This window comes from Larus michahellis, chromosome 5 (assembly GCF_964199755.1).
Source record: "Larus michahellis chromosome 5, bLarMic1.1, whole genome shotgun sequence".
Taxonomy (NCBI): Eukaryota; Metazoa; Chordata; class Aves; order Charadriiformes; family Laridae; genus Larus; species Larus michahellis.
In genome coordinates this window covers 13,953,743-13,973,080 of record NC_133900.1, presented here as the reverse complement: position 1 = coordinate 13,973,080, position 19,338 = coordinate 13,953,743, and the positions used below count along the sequence as shown (strand labels likewise).

General features: G+C 36.9%; 1 protein-coding gene across 13 annotated transcripts in view; it reads right to left on the bottom strand.

The window, feature by feature from the left end:
• The window catches only part of TTC29 (tetratricopeptide repeat domain 29), a 279,336-nt gene that overhangs the window by 101,289 nt on the left and 158,709 nt on the right, over nucleotides 1-19,338 (bottom strand). For all 13 annotated transcript variants that reach the window (XM_074588974.1, XM_074588976.1, XM_074588977.1 and 10 more), the window contains 2 exons: nucleotides 13,251-13,474; nucleotides 1,001-1,186 (listed from right to left, as the gene is read on the bottom strand). In XM_074588974.1, coding sequence (XP_074445075.1) covers nucleotides 1,001-1,186; nucleotides 13,251-13,474 — 410 coding nt within the window. The remainder of the gene's footprint in view (nucleotides 1-1,000; nucleotides 1,187-13,250; nucleotides 13,475-19,338) is intronic.

Below are 19,338 nucleotides of genomic sequence, written 5' to 3'. Positions count from 1 at the left end.
TATACAAACAGGAAAACACCTTTTTTATACACAGAATGCTACACGCATGCACAAACCCCTCCACCATGAGAGGTAACGTATGTTTTTAAATATAGAAATAAGGTTCATCTTGATATAAGGAAGTAATATCTTTTACAGTGAGAACAATTGTTCACTGGAAAAATCCTCCCCAGGGATGTGGTAGAGTCCCCATCGTTGGAGGTTTTCAAGTTGCAATTGGACAAGGTGCTAAAATGATCTCATCTAGGCTCCCTTTCCCATTAGAGGTTGGGCCAAACAATCTTTCGAGGTCCCGTCCAGCCTGGGCTGTTCTATAATTCTAGTTACTTCTATTAATATCTTTTCTAATTTCAGAGACTCACACTTTGACAATACAGATACATGAATGGAGAAATGGTGCTTGTGGTAAGGTATAAATCTGAAGACAAACGCCAATGTGGCAGTCACATACAAACAAACAGGGTGTCATTTTCAGGCAGGAGAACCAGAAGGTATTTTTTTTAAAAGAACACAAAAATACAGGCTGTTTTATCTGAGTGTAAATTGGAGGCAGGATTAAACTGAAGTACATGCCCATACCTCATTTAAATCGACCCAGTTTCGGCAACTACAACTGCCATCCTACTCAAACACCTGTGGCCTGAGGCAGCATTACCAGTGTCTTGTCAAAAAGAAGCAAAAGGAAATAAGGTCAAACCCAAAGAACCTTTGTGCTAAACAAATGCTTCCTTTAAACTTGTGTTTTGTTTTTCATCTGACTGAGTACTTTCAACTGCAGATGGAATGTCAAAAGAGGAAACAGGTCTGTGAATAATTACAGACTTTGTCTTTCTATTTGCTGCTCCAAAAATTAAAATTGCAACAGTTATAAAACTTCTTTTAGGTTATGGTTGCAAATTAGTTTTACATTGAAATACTGTGCCTTGTGATGAAATACAAATTGCCAAATATGACTGTCTCAGTGCTGATACCATGTAGCTTTATGATCTCAGCGACTTACCTTGTTCTTCATGGATGAGGCCCATATTCGCATGCGCATGTGCTTCTCTTTTCCCACCATCAATTTTTACTAGTTGAGCGGTGTTAAAGCATTGCTCATAGAAGTAATTACTTAACCATTTTTCCTCAGGGTCATTGAAACAGTAGGCCAAGTTAAGTTGGTTATCGTACACCTCTTCATAGTGCCCTTTAAAAACAAAAATTACAACAAAAATATTAGATTATCATCAGCTTTCAGAAATCTTACATATTACAGCAATATACATCTACCTTACATATAAATAGTTCTTCATTTTCATTATATGGTTATTGCTGTATATTTCCACCACTCAAGTACCACCAAGTTTTCCTACATGTCCATTCAAAGGAATGCAATAAGGGGAAAATTATAGCCTCATAAATTAGGCAGAATCAAAAACTTACCCATGTTTTATTGAATGGAAATTTGGTTTTGCATACAGAAGTGAGAGCAATTTATTGTGGTTTTGCTAAAATAAGTTTTAAAACTGTTGCAATTTGCCTGAGCCACTGAGACCTTTCAAAACAGGTCTAAGATAGCAACTGCAGTGATGGAGATGAACCAAACAAAACACTCAGCAAACACAATCCATTAATTCATACCATTTTAGTAGTTCAAAAAAAAAGGCTTTGAGTTTTCATGTACATTTCCATTTTTACTAACAGTCACTCTTAGAAATTAAGGACAAATTAATTGTCCAAGTCTCACATCTTGCCCTTAAAAAGACAGTTCACCAAGGTATTGCTCTCAGATCAAGGGTGGAAAGCAGGGGAGACTCAGAGATCTCGTTTATGATCTGAAGAAAAAACACATTCAGTTCCCACTCTTTATCATAATCTCAGACAGCTAAATGAACACACACTATCCATAAAATTCATAAAAACACTGCAAGTCCCAAATCTAAGTTGCATTACAAAATTATCAACAAACATATTATTCACAATTTAAAATTACAGAATGAGAGCTTCTACAGAGTTATTTCACACAGAAAAGCGCCTTTTAAAAAGAAATCCACAAAAAATCCTCTTTTGATTATTCCAAAACTGTATTAACTTGGAGTAAAGACCTAAAACTTACCTGACAACTCTTACCATACCGCTTCTCCCTAAGGGGGATTTGAAATATATATTCCCTACATGATGCTGAAGTATCTATGAGATAATAAAGTACAGTATGAACCTGTATGTTTCACCGCTAAATTTATTGCTGGCTAAACTAAATGAATTTTCTTGCCAAACTCTGCTCAAATCAGATGCGAGCGGGAATAATAAGTTAAAATTCCATTGCAGTTTGGGTGAGCTCCTTACTGCGTTTGTGGCCATTAAATGAATGTAAGATAAACAGCCAGTTCTTGAAAGAATTTTCACATAGTTGGGTAAAGAAGGAGTTAAGAACCACAAGTCTTGCAGCAGGTAAGAGACTGTTTGGTTAAGCTAGATGTGTGCACAGAACTGCTTTGCTTTCGGCAGTTCTGCAATTTGTAAGCTTTGCTCAACAAAGAGAGAAAAGGGGCAAAAGAAAAAAAAAAAACACCCAACCCTCTTACTCCTGGGTATGGAGCACCACACAGAAATCAACTGGGAAAAATACCCGATTTCAACACAGGTAAGATCTCTCTCAAAGCCCAGATCTTTTCTTGTTTCAAAACTGTGATATCATAGCAAAACACTTCGATCAAAAGATGCAGTTAAATTTTATTTATTTATTTTATTACTATTACCTGCAGGAAGAATTGGCGAAAATCAAACTTTCAAAGAGGACTAATTTCTAAACTGTAAATTCTATCACATATGTGAGCCACTTGCATTGTTTGGAACAAACAGCCGCAATTACCAAAGAAGTATGCTGAATGGATCACTAAACCACACAAGAGGGTGTTTCCTCAGCCTTATCTCTAGTATGTTTTGTCTCAAAATTAAAAGTGACAAGTTAGGTATGGTCCAATAGGAAGTAATACAAATCTCTCATTCTGTCTGTTGTCATGACTAAGTTCTTTGACTTCCAAACATCTTGATAAAACTCTCCAGTGCGTTGCACAACACCATAAGAACTTTATTCTGTCTTCTGAACCAATCCTGCTATCACCTAATCATGTCTGCAGTTTTCAAAAGGTTTACCTAGTATTTGTTTCTTCTCCATTTTTATCTAATCTTGGCCATTTGAGAACACTGTCTGAATTTTCCCTGCTTAAAATTTTCTGAAATGTCTTTTCTTCATTCTTGAACGCTCTTTAGTTGTGTCTTTTGATTTGCAAGTTCATTCCTCTAATGGTCAGTGATACTTTTTTGTTGCTTTTGCTTTTTTATTTACTATTTTGCTTTCCTATTTATTTTCTCAGATGTTTTCCTCCATGAAATGGTACCTTATATTTCTACCGTTTTAATAATTCCCATTAAGATATATAAAATTATGATTTTTTTTTGAACCAGTTTGTGTAATATACATTTCCATTTATAGTATTTTAAATAAGATAACACCCCTTCCAAGAATAAGAACGTTTCACAATCTCTTTAGCATCACCTAAATAGAAATACCCCAGAAATTACAACTAGATTATCATCTCATTTGCATATAAGGTTTGATGCCCAAACGTCAGCTTAGGTTTAGAAATTTGGCTTTGAGAGGAATAATTATCAATATATAGACTTCATCTATTCCTAATGAAAACATTCTTCACGGCTGTGAGTTTTCATGCCTTTTGTTCCCCCTCAAGACTGCAAACGTACCTCCTAGGTACCTCTTCTTCAGAATATCTAGGAGTGTACATCATATAAAAAACTTACTCATACATTAGAAATTAAGACTATTTTAGTAAAATAGCCTCATAAAATTCTCCGCAAATGATACTGGAATGGAAGTAAAAGAACTGATTTGGTCTTAATATACAACTATCTATCTATCTGTGTGCACACAGATATATATATATGCCCATCTATACTATGTACAGATAAAACAAGTCAAGACGTAGTTGGGATTAATGCAAACTAACCAATTTAGATATAGGTATGGGTTACCCAGGGTCCCTTTACTCTCAATGGAAAAAAGTAGAAAATTCTTGGCTGCGATTTACCTCATCGCAACTTAAACATCTATTGCAGCACAAGGGAGTATTTTTAAAGATTATCTCTAAAGTAAAAAGGCAGAGGTTCCCATGACTATTGCAAGTACATAAACAAATAGCCACATGAACAGAGAAATACAAAACCTAATTATAACCACTAACATAAAGATAACAATACGCATTATACACAGATTACAGCTAAGTGAAAACTAACTTAGAAGATACCACAGGATACATACAGATGGTTACAATAACACAGCAAAGGGAAGGATAACCAGATTGTCATTGGGGTAGAACACTAGATACAGATTTGCTGCCTTTGAAATCCTTGCTACAAAGTATCAAGGCGCGAACGCTACATAAAATTACGCAAATAACTTCAGGTAGTGCCCTACAAACCTCAAGAGATGGAACTGACCCGAGGCGGACTATTGCTACTGCCACAGCTTTGATTGAATGAACTTTAATGTGACCCTCTGATGACTATCCTGCTGGTGAATAACAATGAGAAGCGCACAAAGACAACCATTTCTCTGTAATTGTCTTGGACAGTGGCTGACCAGATACACTGGTCATAAAGTAAACCCCAAAAGATAGACTTTCAGAAGCCGTATTGTCTTCTGGATTCAAAGTCCGATTTACAAATCCAGAAATTATTTGAGATTATTCTGACAGTGGTAAAGCTTGTATGTCAGACTTAGCAAAAGTAAGCTTTTACCTCCCCAGGAGAAGAAAAATATTAGAATAGGTAAATATTATCTTCCATAAAATCTTCCATAGGTAGTTCAGGTGTTAAAGCTTTGACCTCTCAGCTTTTGTATAGTAAGTTCTCTGCAACTGATAACGGAATGCATGTAGACAAGTGTCGTGGTTTGGGCTGGCCACTAAAACGAACAACAGATGCTCGCACCAACCTCTCCCTTCAGGGAGAAAAGAACGAGAGAGAAAGACTTATGAGTTGAAAAGAAACTAAACTACTTTAATGAAATACTAATAACAAAAAGAAAAGATGATAATATTAATAAGAAAATAATTAAATATATACAATATATACAAAACCATATCGAGCTCCCAGGATGACGATCATGTCACCGGCAGCCACTGGGAAAGTCCCAGACCAGACTCAGCAACAGACAGGAGTTGAACTCGGGAACACACGGATTGGGATCAAAGGCAGCCAAACAGACAGATGCCTCCTCAGACACTGAGCACTGAAGAGGAAGAGCTGACCCCTTTCATCCCTCAGCTTTTATCCTGAGCAGGATGCAGATGGGATGGAATACCCCATTGGTCGGTTTTGGGTCACCTGTCCTGTCCACTCCTCCCCGCAGGCTTTTCCACTTCCAACCCTCCAATGGGGCAAACAACGAAGTAAGCCAACCTTGGTTGTTACAGCAATTAAGTACAAACGGGAGCCTCTCTGCATACCATGCCTTGGTATTAGTTATAAACGTCAGGCCTTAACTCTGCTAGAAGTGGACCCTGTCTGAAAAACATGCTGTTAATTTCAGCGAGTTCAGTTAATTAGAAGAGGCTTAGCTGAAAAGTAAAGTTACTGAAAAGAAAATTGGTTCTGTTTTACCTCAAGCCAGGACAAAAAATCGTCTTTATCTATCTGTGATACAAAAAAAAATAATGGTCTGCACTACTTATCAGTGGGGGAATGATGGCACTGGAATGTGACACCAAATCAACAGAAAGAGAAGTCTGAATCACACACGCAATTGTAAAACGGTTCCTGCAAGACAAATTCCTGTTTTTAAATAAGAAACAATGAAAGAAGCACATAGATAAAGACTGAAAGGCTGATCCCATTAATCTCTCAAAAATTACATTAATTTCATAAAACATTGGAAACTAAATTCAGGTCTTCCAGAACATTTAAGTCACAGGATTGTGAGAATACTGTAAAGACAAACATTCACCCAAAACGGCAGCTACACAGAACGAACAGAAGTTGATGGCATAGATGGTGAGGCCAGATAGTTCAGAGTTTTGGACTTAACTGAAGATCTAAAGCAGGGCTAAGAACACATGCATTAGTTATCCAACAGAACATTTCTTCCAATGCCAAATTGCAGGCAGGAAGATTTCACAAAAGTTAAGCAGAAAACAAATTTCAAGTCATGCTATGTTGCAGTACTTGTTTTATAATATTTTAGTGGTTTTATGTTTTTGGTCACAGAATAAAAGTAACAGAAAATGGACTTCTTTAACTTTGATCTGAACTTTTCAAAATATTTTGCCTTCATTGTCCTTTGCAATGGCAAACAACTTTGAAATTGGGTATCTATGTTCAAAAGGAAAATATCCCTATCAAACCTTGCTGAGATCTTTTTGTTAAACAGATTTCGAAAAAATCCCTTTGACTCAAGCTTAAACGTTAAGCCCCATATATTAAACACACATAGCATTGCCTGCTCTGCATCAGGATCTCTTCAGGTACATCTCAAGTGTAAAGTAGGATCTCTCATTCTTATGCTCAAGCCATAGTCCCAACTGGCCCACTTTGTTCTTGCGCTCTTCTCAGGAACTCTTCCCTTGACAAGCAAAGGTGTGCATGGAACAGAGGAACATTCAGATCCATGGTCTGCGTGTTTGTCGTCTTCAGCTAGACAACTACTAAGTAGTGAATGTACAGGGCCAGTGCGGCAGAGTTTGAGTATGAAAACCCCAACAGAGCTAAATGAGAGAAAAAGAAACATATAGAAGATCCCCAAACCATACTACTGTAATTTAATTACAACTGCTGCTACTTCTGTATGTCTCCTTCATGACAGGATGGATTGGAAGAAGGAAAGAAGTACAGAAATGGTCTTTAGAGAACAGGTGAAGACAACAAAAGATTCTGGCTTGGTATTTTCCTTAATGGAGAAAAGAAAGAGGCTGCTGTTCTTGTTAATGGAAAATAGAACTTATTTTTAAAATACAGGCATCAGAAAGCAATTTTTCAACATCCATTTATGTTTCAATATTTTCCACTCAAAAAATCACCAATCAGCCATTTGTTCCTGGCAGAAGGCGGCCATATGGAAATTTTTCAACAGCTGGTAACACTCACCTTCCCATTCAGTTAGCTGTTTTTAGCAAGTATGACTTGAATATAACTGACCATTCGCCCCTGAAGATGTATAAAGGAGTGGTCTAAGATCAACTAAGTCACTAGGATTCATTTTTTGATGTCACAATAAGACATCGATACTGGAAGTTTAATTTTTCTTTTGACAGAGATACCAATACCAGTGACTTAATACCAACATATCTGATGCTGTGAAGAATTCACACAGGATGGAGGCCATTGGGCCAAAAGGAAGAATGAACATTAACAGAATATGGTGCTGCCATCAATTTCCATCTGGACCCACACGCAGCAAAGAACCAGTCCCATTTGCTCGCTCAGGACAATCATGCCTCCAGACCTACAGGTAGAGGACCACCCAATCATTCCTTTTTCCAGAAAGTTCATGCATAAGCTAAACTCACACACAAATGAAGAAAGGTTGCTGTGGTGTAGCATGGTGACACCATCAAGTTTCAGACAAAGCCTCTGTTTCCTAGATATCATGGGGCAGGGTGTACACTGAGCACACCCCTCCCAACACCACTAGGTACATAAAGAGTGGTATATTCAGTGAACTGGAATATACTTTCATATATTCATACGAAAGTAGAATCTATACAAAGATGCTAAGGAAACAGTCAGGATGTAATTTTGCCAAGTAAGGATAAAGCTATCTAATGATAACAATACAAGGCAATTAACTGGTAATCTGGGATACTAATGGAGAGCTCCAAGCCATTGCAACGAAAGCACACTGCTGAAATTTTCTAAGAAATGCTGCTTCTGTTGAAGCCAATTATAGTTCTACAGTTGTCTATATTTTGAGAAGGGTGACTTCTTTCCTGGGCAGAATCACTTCACTCTTTGTAAGATAATTACAAAAATACTAAACTCCTCCATAGGTCTCTAGCAAATACTGCTGTTTTTTCCCTGTGATACAACGCTAAGTGGAGAAGAATAAACCTGCTTAGAAAATAAAACAGTGTTCCTTTCCCCATCCCCCCAAAACCAAACAAAACTACTCCTCCTCCAAGTGAATATTAAAAGAGGTTTTGGTATGTTTACCCTTTTTCTTTTTTAATGCATAATTGCTTTCCTTTTTTTTTTCTCCAAAATAGCATGGGTAAAATTGTTATTGCAATGTTTCTAGCCCTGCCTAAGGCATAAGCGTGAAATCTTACAGAAAAGCTTTTCACTGTAAAACACTAAACTCTGTTTTCAACCTTAAATACCTCAGACAAAGAAAGATTTTTCCAGTGCAAGCACATCAAATACTCAAGCTTTCTTTACATACTTTATGAAAAGTCATCTTTTACAACAACAACAAATGATAACTCATACTGTCAGAAGTTTTCTCCACACTGAAGTGAGGAAAAAAAGCCAAGTTAGCACTTCCTTCTAATTCTGTGTGTCTGATATTCTCTACAACAAGGGTCAGCAGCCTGCAGCACATGCACAGATTCAGCATTTAGCATAACACAAAGGTTGCATGGGGTCAGGAACCAGGAGCAGATGGAATCTAAGAAAGGCAACAGCTTCCAGGTCTTAACTCCTACTCTCCACCAGCTGCCCCAATGATCAACTAATAAGTGGTGTCTTGCCCCTTGCGGTTAGAAGAGGCCTAACTGAAAAGTAAAATTACTGAACAGAAAATTGGTTCTGTCTTACCTCAAACCAGGACACCCCTTTGAAGGCATGTGCATACCCGAGTATAGGTTCCATGCTTTGGCATGGTAAACACAGTGATGTGCCACTATAGTTCTGACTGCTCAATACACCTTGCAGTCACTGGACTGTGGCATTTTCCCTGGTTTTGCTCCCCTGCTCTTGCAAAGTAGAGCCAATGGCAGAGACACATCTCCGTTTAATTGTTCTTGAGCTACAACTTGCCTTGTATCACCTTCAACTTGTACAATATAAGCAAACCAGCTCACTCTAACAAGCACTGATCTTAGGAGCTCTTCAAGGCCTCTGCTAGTCTTAGGGTTCAAGCCTACATTTAGTATGTAACTCTGATGAAATAATACGTAATTCAACAAAGAGCAATGCTTTTTAAGCCCTTCTGAAACAATACTGGGACAGGTGACCTGTAATTTGGCACGCTACCACTGAGAGGCTGGTCTCAGTCTAAAACACAGGATTGATGTTTTACAGTATAATCTGCATACTATCAATCATTCTTCTGGCAGGTTCAGTGCTAACTAAAGTAACTAAAAGTAGTTACACAATACTTTGATGAGATTATTTGAGAAGTGGTTTATCCTAACCAGCATACAGACCCAACAAGTAAATCAGCAATGCATTTTAAAACAATAAGACAGACTGTAGCAGCCAAGTAGTGATTTAAAGAATCAGTTAGATTCACATGGTAAAATCTGTGCAAATACTAGCTTAATTTAACTTTTAAATATTTTTGAGGAATAGCAGCTTTATCTTTACAATGAATTGTTCTCTCAGGCACACGTTGCACTGGGTGCTGTTCAAAAATTTCAAAATATAAGTAAAAGACTTCTTAGTTGTATATCCTTTGTTCCTACTTCTTCCTCATAACAGATACAGAAGTCAAATTTTGTCTGGTCTTAGACAGACAAAACGGACAAAAAGAATTCTGTTCAGCTGGCACACCTCTGTAGAGTATGGCTATCATTTGTTCACAGGGTATGAGCAGCCAAAGGATATTTAGTTAGCAACCCTCAATGTCAGACAAGGATGGACTGTGGCTTCAAACTGTCCCTCCTGCTAACTCCCAGAACAGCACTGAGTAGGAGCTAGGCTCTTCAAAGGGATAGCAACAACAACCTGCCAGCACTGTATTATACCTTTCAAGGACAATTATACCTTTTCTGAGCAGTACAATCAGGCAGGCAAGAAAGCAATCGGACAGGCCATTCCACGGCCCAAAATATAACTTTCTTTTTGGAAAAAAACCCAACATTTTCATACACATGCCAAGAAACAACTGTATATATCAAATGCTGAGCTATGTAGATACATTGCTTTGGCATTTATCCTGCATTCTTCTGTAACAAACCCCTACAACCATACATATTTAAACAGCTACAATATCTCCTTTTTTTTTTTAATCTACTGAGACCAGAACTAGTAAAAATAGAGGTTAGTCCATGATAATGAAGGAAGATTAAGGAATAATTAGAAACAACTCAGTTTTGAAGTCAGAAGCATTTACATTATTTGCATCAAAAAAGGCCTAAAGGAATGCAGTCCAGTATTGCCAATATTCCTGCCAGGGTTTGAGGGACAAAGCCACACCTAGGACAGCGTAACTGTGTCAGCTATTTTTCTGAGAAGCTGTAAGGATTAATGTTAGCTCTCTATTTTTAAATACTTGAGAAGTATTCAAAAACAATGACAATGCAATTAAGTTGGACAGAAAAAAGATATTTTCTTTACACACAGTATAATATTAGTAATAGCCAATTAAAAAAAAAAAAGAAAAGACTCCTGTATGATTTGAAGTTCAACCAAAATGTTCCACTGAAAATGAAAATAGAGAGAACATTCATTGGCATATGTAAAGGTAAACAGTCTGTACAATGTAATGTGGGTAAACAAAGTGTTACTATTTTCCATCCCAACGGAAAGAAAAATAATTGGTCATTGATATCAACCTCCACATTGTGATGGATGGTGCTGATTCTATTAAAGCAAACAATTTATGTCCAGCATTACAGTGTCCTACAACTACAAGTTATCAAAAAAATGAAAACATTAACATATTCCACCAATGAATATGCAAAAAGAATGAATACCTAGCTTCCTCTGTCCGCTGTGGTAACAGCCATAAAACTCTATACTTAGGAGAAACAGCTCTAAGTTATATTCACAATTAACACAGCAACACTGTACAATACAAAAATATCAGGTGAGAAATATTAAATAACAAATAAGAAAATTACTTACTGACACAGTAAGCAAAGCTTTGTTTTCCACTTACTACTTCAGGTTCAAAAACAACCCCTTCATAAAGCTTAAATTCATCAAAAAACTTACAAGTCATGAAGGATTTTTTTTTTTTTTTTTTTTTTTTTTGCATGATATACACCAGCTACTCTCTTCTTCAACACAACTCTTAGCTTAGGACAGCATACCTGAGACAGGTAAATTTTCAGCTAGCCCAATGTTAGTAACATCAACCACACTACAAACCTCCCTCCATTTGCAACCCCAAAGCTTACTTTCAGCCTTTTAAACTAGAACTATGGTGGCTGATGAGCAAATGCAGGTCAGCTGCTGCTGTGGCTGCTACATCATGGTAAGTTGCAGCTGAGGAGAACTGCTGAACGCTTCTTAAATGGTGTCAACTGGAGTTGTCAGGAGATCATAAGCCAGAGCCCCAAGCAATTTGATTAGAATCAGAGAGTAACTGGATTAGCGGAACTACTGAATGAGTATTTGATGAGACGTATAATTCATACATTATCTTCACGGCACTACTATCTCTAACACCTGCAACATGAATTAGTGTCCACCCCTTCACACGCCAGGTGACTCAAGCCTCATTTAAAACTAACAAGAGATTTGTGCAAAGGCTTTCACTGAAACTCGTGAAAAAATCAAAACTAACTATACCTTGATCTAGCAGTTCAGTAAATGTGCTTGCCAGCTCTATTGGCACATTCTCATTGTTTTCTTTTATTTTAAACAATTTTAATGGGCAAAGTTGGGACGTATTCTCTCCTAGAGGCAAGATACAATCAGTCAGACAAATGGTGGTGTCTTGTTTCTGTGAACTTATAGAGCCCATCACACAATGAATGCTGAATTCAGAGAGAGAAAGGGCCCCTGCCTTTCAGGGACAGAAACAGCACTGTCAGCAGCACCCTGACTCTCTGGGAGCCTGTTTGCCAACTCTGTCGTCACACGTCAGTTTGTAACACTGAAAAATATCATGCACTGAAGAGAGTCAAAATGCTCTCCTCAAGCAGCTGCAGGAAACAGGCCCACCAAGATAAGACATATCTACTATTTTTCGAACATCAAAGTGTTGGCAATGCACTTCTGCCAGGGCAGGCTGAGCACAAGCTTCTCTCTTGCGTTCCTGCAAGCTACAGGGGTGCCTATTCAGGTTTTAGTCATGCTCCAGACAAATCTGAAGATTCCTTCCAATCACAGGCTGGCTAGACTTCCTGCCTAGAATCACAGTGAATTAAATAAAGAAACACAACCTTTGGCTTTCATAGTAAACATAAAATAAACATTTTAAATGAACATTTTTTAAGCACTGAAAGGGTTTTTTTTGTTGTTCCTTTTTTAAATGAAGTTGTCCGTTTCTAAATTTAAGTCAAAAAGCTTAGACTCCAGACTCATGAGCTTTATTGTAGATTTTCATATTTGTAATGATCAAAATGCAACTTGAAACAAGCCAACTATAGTGAAATCAGCTCAGACATGAAACAGCATTGCAGTTAGAGCTTTAGCTGCCTCCATCCCTACAATTATACCAAAGGAGAGAGACAGAGTAAGTTATGTTACTATTTATAGTAAAAGGAAACGATAAATATGAGTGCTTAGTAAATAGTAGGCAATAGAGAAAATCCAGTAATTTGGAGTTATGTCTTCACTAATATCTAATAATTCACAGGTGGCATGTTACATCTGTGTGCTGCATTTTATTTGACACGTTCACAATCCTTTTTAAGTCAGTCACAAATCCAAACACAGTTAGCAGACAGGGTATTTAATAAAATCAGATTTATAAAACTATTACTGTGTGAAACAGTGTTTCACCTATTAAATTTTTCTAATACAAAACCAGCTACTCAAATCAATAGAGAAAGAAAAACAATAAATAATGAAACTATGAGAAAATAATTGAGATGTTATCAAAGCTATAAACACATCAAACATTTCTGATGATATCATAATGCACTCTACATGCTTTTCCCTTTTTTTTTTTCCTTCACAAAACCTCTCCTGATATCTGCAGCTCCTAATCATTTATTCTATAAATACCGCTTAGTTGACTAAGGCTGAAATGTGCTAAGATGCAGTAACGTTTCAAATTCATACATGAAACAATTTGGAAGCTTCCCCCAGGCATTGGCGGCTGCGGCTCCCGCTGCTCTGCTACCCACAATCCCCCCATTTACCTGCTCGCTGGGCTGCCTCAGCCCTGGTCAGGAAGTGGTAAAGCTGATCCAGCTTATCAGGCTGCTCCTCCAGGGACTTCTGCTGCCATATGGCTGACCCAGGCCCTGCAGCCTCCCTCAAGGCATTCCACTTCTGTATCAGAGTGAAGAGCTCGGAGAAGGACTTGTGATAACCCTGTCGCAGCATGTCTATGCAGATGTTCTTCTTGTACGAATTCCTGTTACTGGGAATAAGAAAGATAGATTTTAAGCCTTTAAGCCTGTATTCTCTTCTCCACCTTGCCAAATAAGTACAGATAACTAAAACGGCTCTCAAGAAGAGACCTCTGCAGTTCAGCAGCGGGGAAAGGGTATTTTTTCCTCTGCTCAAAAAGCATTCTGCTAAAATACGATTATGAATGTCATACCCTAGGGAAGTAAATGTGGCAACAATGAATAAATACCAATATATATATTGAAAACATGTTAAAAATATACTGGTATTCTTCAGCTGGTATTGGTAAAAAAGGCTGAATGATGGGGGAAACCCTCCATGTTTACACTAGCTCATGAAAACACAATGAACTCTTAGTTTGCTTTAAAACAGTGCACAGGGAAAAATGAGGCACATTCCACATGTCAAAACAATGTATATGTTAAATAGTTTTGCTGTAGGATATGATGGCTTGGTTTAAAACGTCAAACAAATGCTATGCCAGAAACATAATCATTAGATATTATTTTGCTGCTGTTTAGCATATAACTTCAGCTGGAACTGGTTCACTGATGCGGAAGTTTGATAATTTCTCCCTAATTCTAAAATCAAATGATGCAACGATGAATTTATATCAAAGTTAACTCACTCATAAACTCTGATAAGATACACATATCAAAAAGTTGTGTAATCAAATATTCTCAAGAGGTAATATGTCTTTTGAGGTGTTATTTATGGAAATAATCAAAATATTTCTTTTATGTGGCATGAAACAATCATTGTGTCCTATCCCAGTGAAAACTATGAGTCCAATGGGACTGCCTGCAACACTAAAGTAGAGATGTAAAGGTTGGCGGGCGCAGGTATCTAGTGTGAGAAAACAAACCTTTGTCCCAGTAAAATGGCAAGGACCCAGATGCGTTCATTTTATTTTGTATATTCCATTAAGTTTCCAAAGGGTTCTCAAGACTGTCTTTTTAAATTAAAATCCACTTAACTTCAAATTCTCAGCAGCTTTAAAATAAATACGGAATTCTAAAACCTGAAATTTATAGCGTATGCAATAAATTCAGATGACCTCATGCTAAGCAATAGCTTAACGAGACTAATACTTCTAGCCTAAAAAGAGCTACTGCAGTTCTTAAACAACGCTAATAAGACGAAATGATGTAAAAAACTTCTTAGCTAGCTGTCAATGAAATAAACAGTAATGTGCAATGTCAGTAGTAAATAATCTATATTATTTCATATTTAATATGATTAAAATAAAATCTATTAATTACTACACAGAGGCACATTAGTCCTTCATATGTGTTTTTTACATTTTAGTACCAGAACTGAACGCAAAAATATTACAAATTCCTGATATGATTTAGACTGGAGAGTACTGAATTTAACTTTAATATATAAGTAGGTGGGTTTTGAGATTGAAAAGCACACATTGTTCACACAGACAAGGGAAAATATCCAACTATTCTGTACCAGCAAACATTTGCAACATTGGAAAAGTAAATGAGAAATATCTTTAAACATTTAAATTTTAATTTGCCAGAATATGCTATATTTGTCATATATCAGATGGACAGTATATAGCTTAAAAATACTGTAAAGATACTATGTTAATACAGCACAATGTATTCTCTACTCTGTATATAGAATGCCTTCTTTTTTCTGTTTTAAAATCCTAACTAAAAAAAAATATTGAAGAATATAGGTAAAAAATTTTTACCAATTTCCAAAGGCTTAGGACCGAATCCTACAGTAATATAACTCAGAGCAGTGGAATAAAAGTCTGTAGAGCAGACACATTTATTTATATCATGCAATCCATAGATGTGTACATGTGTGTGTATGCATTAGGTCATTAGATGTATTAGAAGTAAACAAGAAAGTACTGCCAAAAGATCTTAACAGTGACTAAACAAAGCGTCATTCAGTTAATTTTTGACACTCTCTGCATACTCACTGAACGCAGTACCAATATTCGTATAAATAGAAAACCTGGCTCCTGATGCATTTTACTTGAAGTCAAAGCACATTTTCCCCACAAGACAGCATTATTAGCAAATCAATACAGGGAAACAAAACATAGAGTAAAACAGGTCAGTTTTAAAAATTAGTGTCAATATTCTTTTAATAAATCCCATCCCAATTAATAAAGAAAATGAAATAGTGCTGAAGTAATCATACAGTACAGAGACCCTTTTTTTCTTAGGCAAAGATAACTGACCAATTCACAAGCAATGAAGCTATCTACTGTACAACCATTCAAATTTTAGAGGCATGAAGATGGAAGTTATCTCTCAGTTATACTTAAAAACAGAAAACACGCAAAGCGCAAAATAATAATACTATTGTTTCCTTAAGTTTCTGCAATATATAAGCCACAAGTGACTGATCACACACAAACAATAAAATAGGGCTAGAAATGAATGCTGTTATGGGGATGAATGGTATTCGTGACACCTACGAGAGCTTGACACTGCAACGATTTCTGAAATTGTTTCAGTTGAATGTTTTCAGTTATCAAAGTTACAGATGAAAATGCCAGCCTCCTTATTTTCCAACAAACTGTGCTTTCAAACAGAGGAGTAAAGCCAGGGACAGAAGTAAACTTTCTGTGATATCTTGAGATAAACTATAAATTCTCTATCTTCAAAATCCTTCTCATACTGCTTTTTATGACGTCAAGCAGCAGGTACAATGAGAGGTTAAACAGAACATCTCGTGTTTTACATAACCGAAGATTACTTTATTTCTACTATTAACATCAAAACCTGATACCTAATTAAATGTACATGACTTATGTTATAAAACCCAACTGTTAACAGTATGTTCCTACTACATTAATAAACTAGTTTACACTAAACCTTTTGAACCTTACCACCTAACAAATTATGATATATTATTAAACGAGTAAGTTTGTTTTTCTGCATTGCATCCACGCCGATTTTAGGCTTCCTTTGAACAATTACGTTACTTCAAGAAGCAAAATGAAAAAAGACTGGCCTTTCATTTGCTTGAAGCCGAAGACGTCCAAGAGGTTTAATGGTCTCTGGGGGCATCTACTGGAAATCTGGAAAACTGCAGCCAGGACATGTTAATCGTGCCGCTGTCGGGCAGGGCCGCAGAACAAAGAAGGGCAGCGGCACGGATCAAAGGCAGGGCGCGCATCGCTGCGAGCGGGGCGCGGAAGAAGCGCGGAAAGAAGCGCGCCCTGCGCTGCCGCCGAGGCTGGCCGACCTGACCCGCTGCCCCAAAAGCGCCGTGCCAGAAACGCGCAAACGTCACCTGCAAGCAACTAAACTCGCAGAATGCGAATGAGCAGACCGCTTTGTCGTGCTAGCTGTGTTTAATTTTAAAATTGAACCTTGGTACGAATATAAACTTAAAGTCTTTTTTCCCCTTTGAATGATCGTACGGGCATGCTAGCAGAAAAAGATTTCAGATGGATTTTTTAAAAACAAATAATTTTTTAATGAAATCTGGAGGATATCTATGTATTTATGGGTAAACAAAGACACCAATTAATCCATTTTAAATGTAGGGCAGCTTTATTTTTTTAAATCCATGAAAGTCAACAGATGAAAAGCGCAATACCTAACACAAATGTAGACGATGCTGAGAACGCGCTGTTCCTCTGACCGTACACTCATCTCGGTCTTCACCAAAACCCTGTTGATGTTGCTGCATGTTTATTTACACAGATTGGGTAAAACAGTGAAATGAGGTCCACTGAGTGGGTCTGGCTGGGCATCACACGTTCGTCCTACACTGGCAGTTACGGTGATGCAGTATTTTATGCATGAGATGCTGAAAAATTCTGTGCGCTTCTGCGTGTGTGTCACGGGGGCCGAGGGTGGGGGGGTGTCAGAAGAATTTTTAGCACCAAATAAATAACCACCAAAAGTTCAAGTTGCTGTTTTAGTGGTACCATGTTATAGATGATGATTTCATGTAGTATAATATGACATGGGTGGAAGCAGCGATTTATTGAATGTATATCTGCAAGCTTGAAAAGGCACTGCTATTGTTAACACTGTGCTCTAAGTGTACCTGGAAATTGCTACAGGCATTTTACTTTTCTTAAACTATACAGCTACTTATATAATTTTCTTGCATGGATTTCTTTTATTATTATCATTGCTGGTCTAAAATGATCTAGAGTCATACTGAGGAATCACAGAAATCTGATTCTAATCTGCCTTTACCAGCGCAAAAATCATAAATACTAACCTTCAGTGAGGCTAATGAAATTACACTGTGGTTACTGTCTCAAGGACCTTCCTATGTTTTGGTATTGTACTTTTACAAGACTCTTAAGCAATGCTGGGAGATCAGGACAGTACCATACTGTATTCCCTTTAACTTAAAATCCTGCACAATAAAGCTATTTGCATTCTACCCTTTACGCTGAAAGAGAGAAAAGAAGAAAAGAAATTAAGAGGCCAAGAGGCAGATACTGGTGTTAGAAAGAATCAGAATAGTAAAGCGTAACAAAATTATTTATCATAAGTTTAATTCTCCATGCCTGCTCTTTGGTGTGATCAATTACAGACATGCAAAATAAGTGCAAAAGGTTACTATTTTCCGACGGCAGATTTATTTTATTTATTTTTTTTATATCACAGTTCATATCTTTAGATTTTGTATGATTTAATTAGTACTATAGGTTAATGCCGGCTGCTGATTACAATACAAGTGTACTGTAGCAATCGCATTTTGTAAAGCACAAAATGGCATGGATTAAACAACGATAGTATATAAAATATTAAAGTGTACTTCCAGTGTAAAATAATTACTCTACCAATTATTGTAATGTTTAAAAACTGTATTCAAATAGGTTTCATCCACTTGGGGTTTCCTTCTGCAGTTGCAAGTCAATGACTGATAAAAATGCCTTAGCTAAGGATCACAAAATTATGAAAAAATTATCAAGACATTTTTGCTTAAGTTTATTTAAACAAATACATTTTACTTCCCCCCCAACATTTCCTGTCTATAAATCTACAAGAAAGTTAAAATTACATCAAGTATATGAATACTTAGCTACTTTGTGTTTAACCTATATACAAACACACACAGCATAAGCAATGAGACACCGGAATGTCCTCACTAAAATTTTAAAAATATATGCATTAAGTAAAACCGAATATACTATATGAAACACTAAAAAGCCAAGCATGCTGTAAGAATTTATAATTTCAGGCTGCTCTGCCTAGGAATCAAAACAGGAATTATTGTTCAGTTATAGCTGGACAGCCAAAAAACATAACAGTTTTGCAACACCGTTAGTGACCCACATCTAAAATCTAGTTAAAACTTCTGTAGGGCATTGCTGAACACAAAAAGCACTTATGCAAATACTTGGTAATATGGAAGCTGAAGATTTGACTATCGCATTCAGCGATGCTACAATCCAGGTTACAGTGGTATAAAACCATGCACTCACAGTGTCGAAATCTACATTGTCATGTGTCTGGGCTGCAATCCACCATAAGTTAGGCACACAGCTAACTGGAAAATATATCCGAGCACCTGAGTTCAGTGTGAAAATGTATACACATAACAACTTTGGTGAGTCAAGCCCTCAGCTGATCAAGGTACTCACCACATTTTCACCACATACTGCTACTGATACAAAGCCTTTTAACTGAATCAGGGCACAGCCCTCTTTAGTCCTAGTTTAAAGACTGTCCGTTTAAATACTTTTCTTTTAATGAAATATTAACTGGATGGTAATATGTTAAATTGTAGGCTATAGTAATCTCGTTAAAGAAAGATATGAAAGTACAGTAAATGCCATTAAGTAGTAATAGACGGTTAGCTTACACATCACAATTTTTGATTAATAAGGCTGATAATTAAATTATATTGGGGTGGGGTGCATATTTT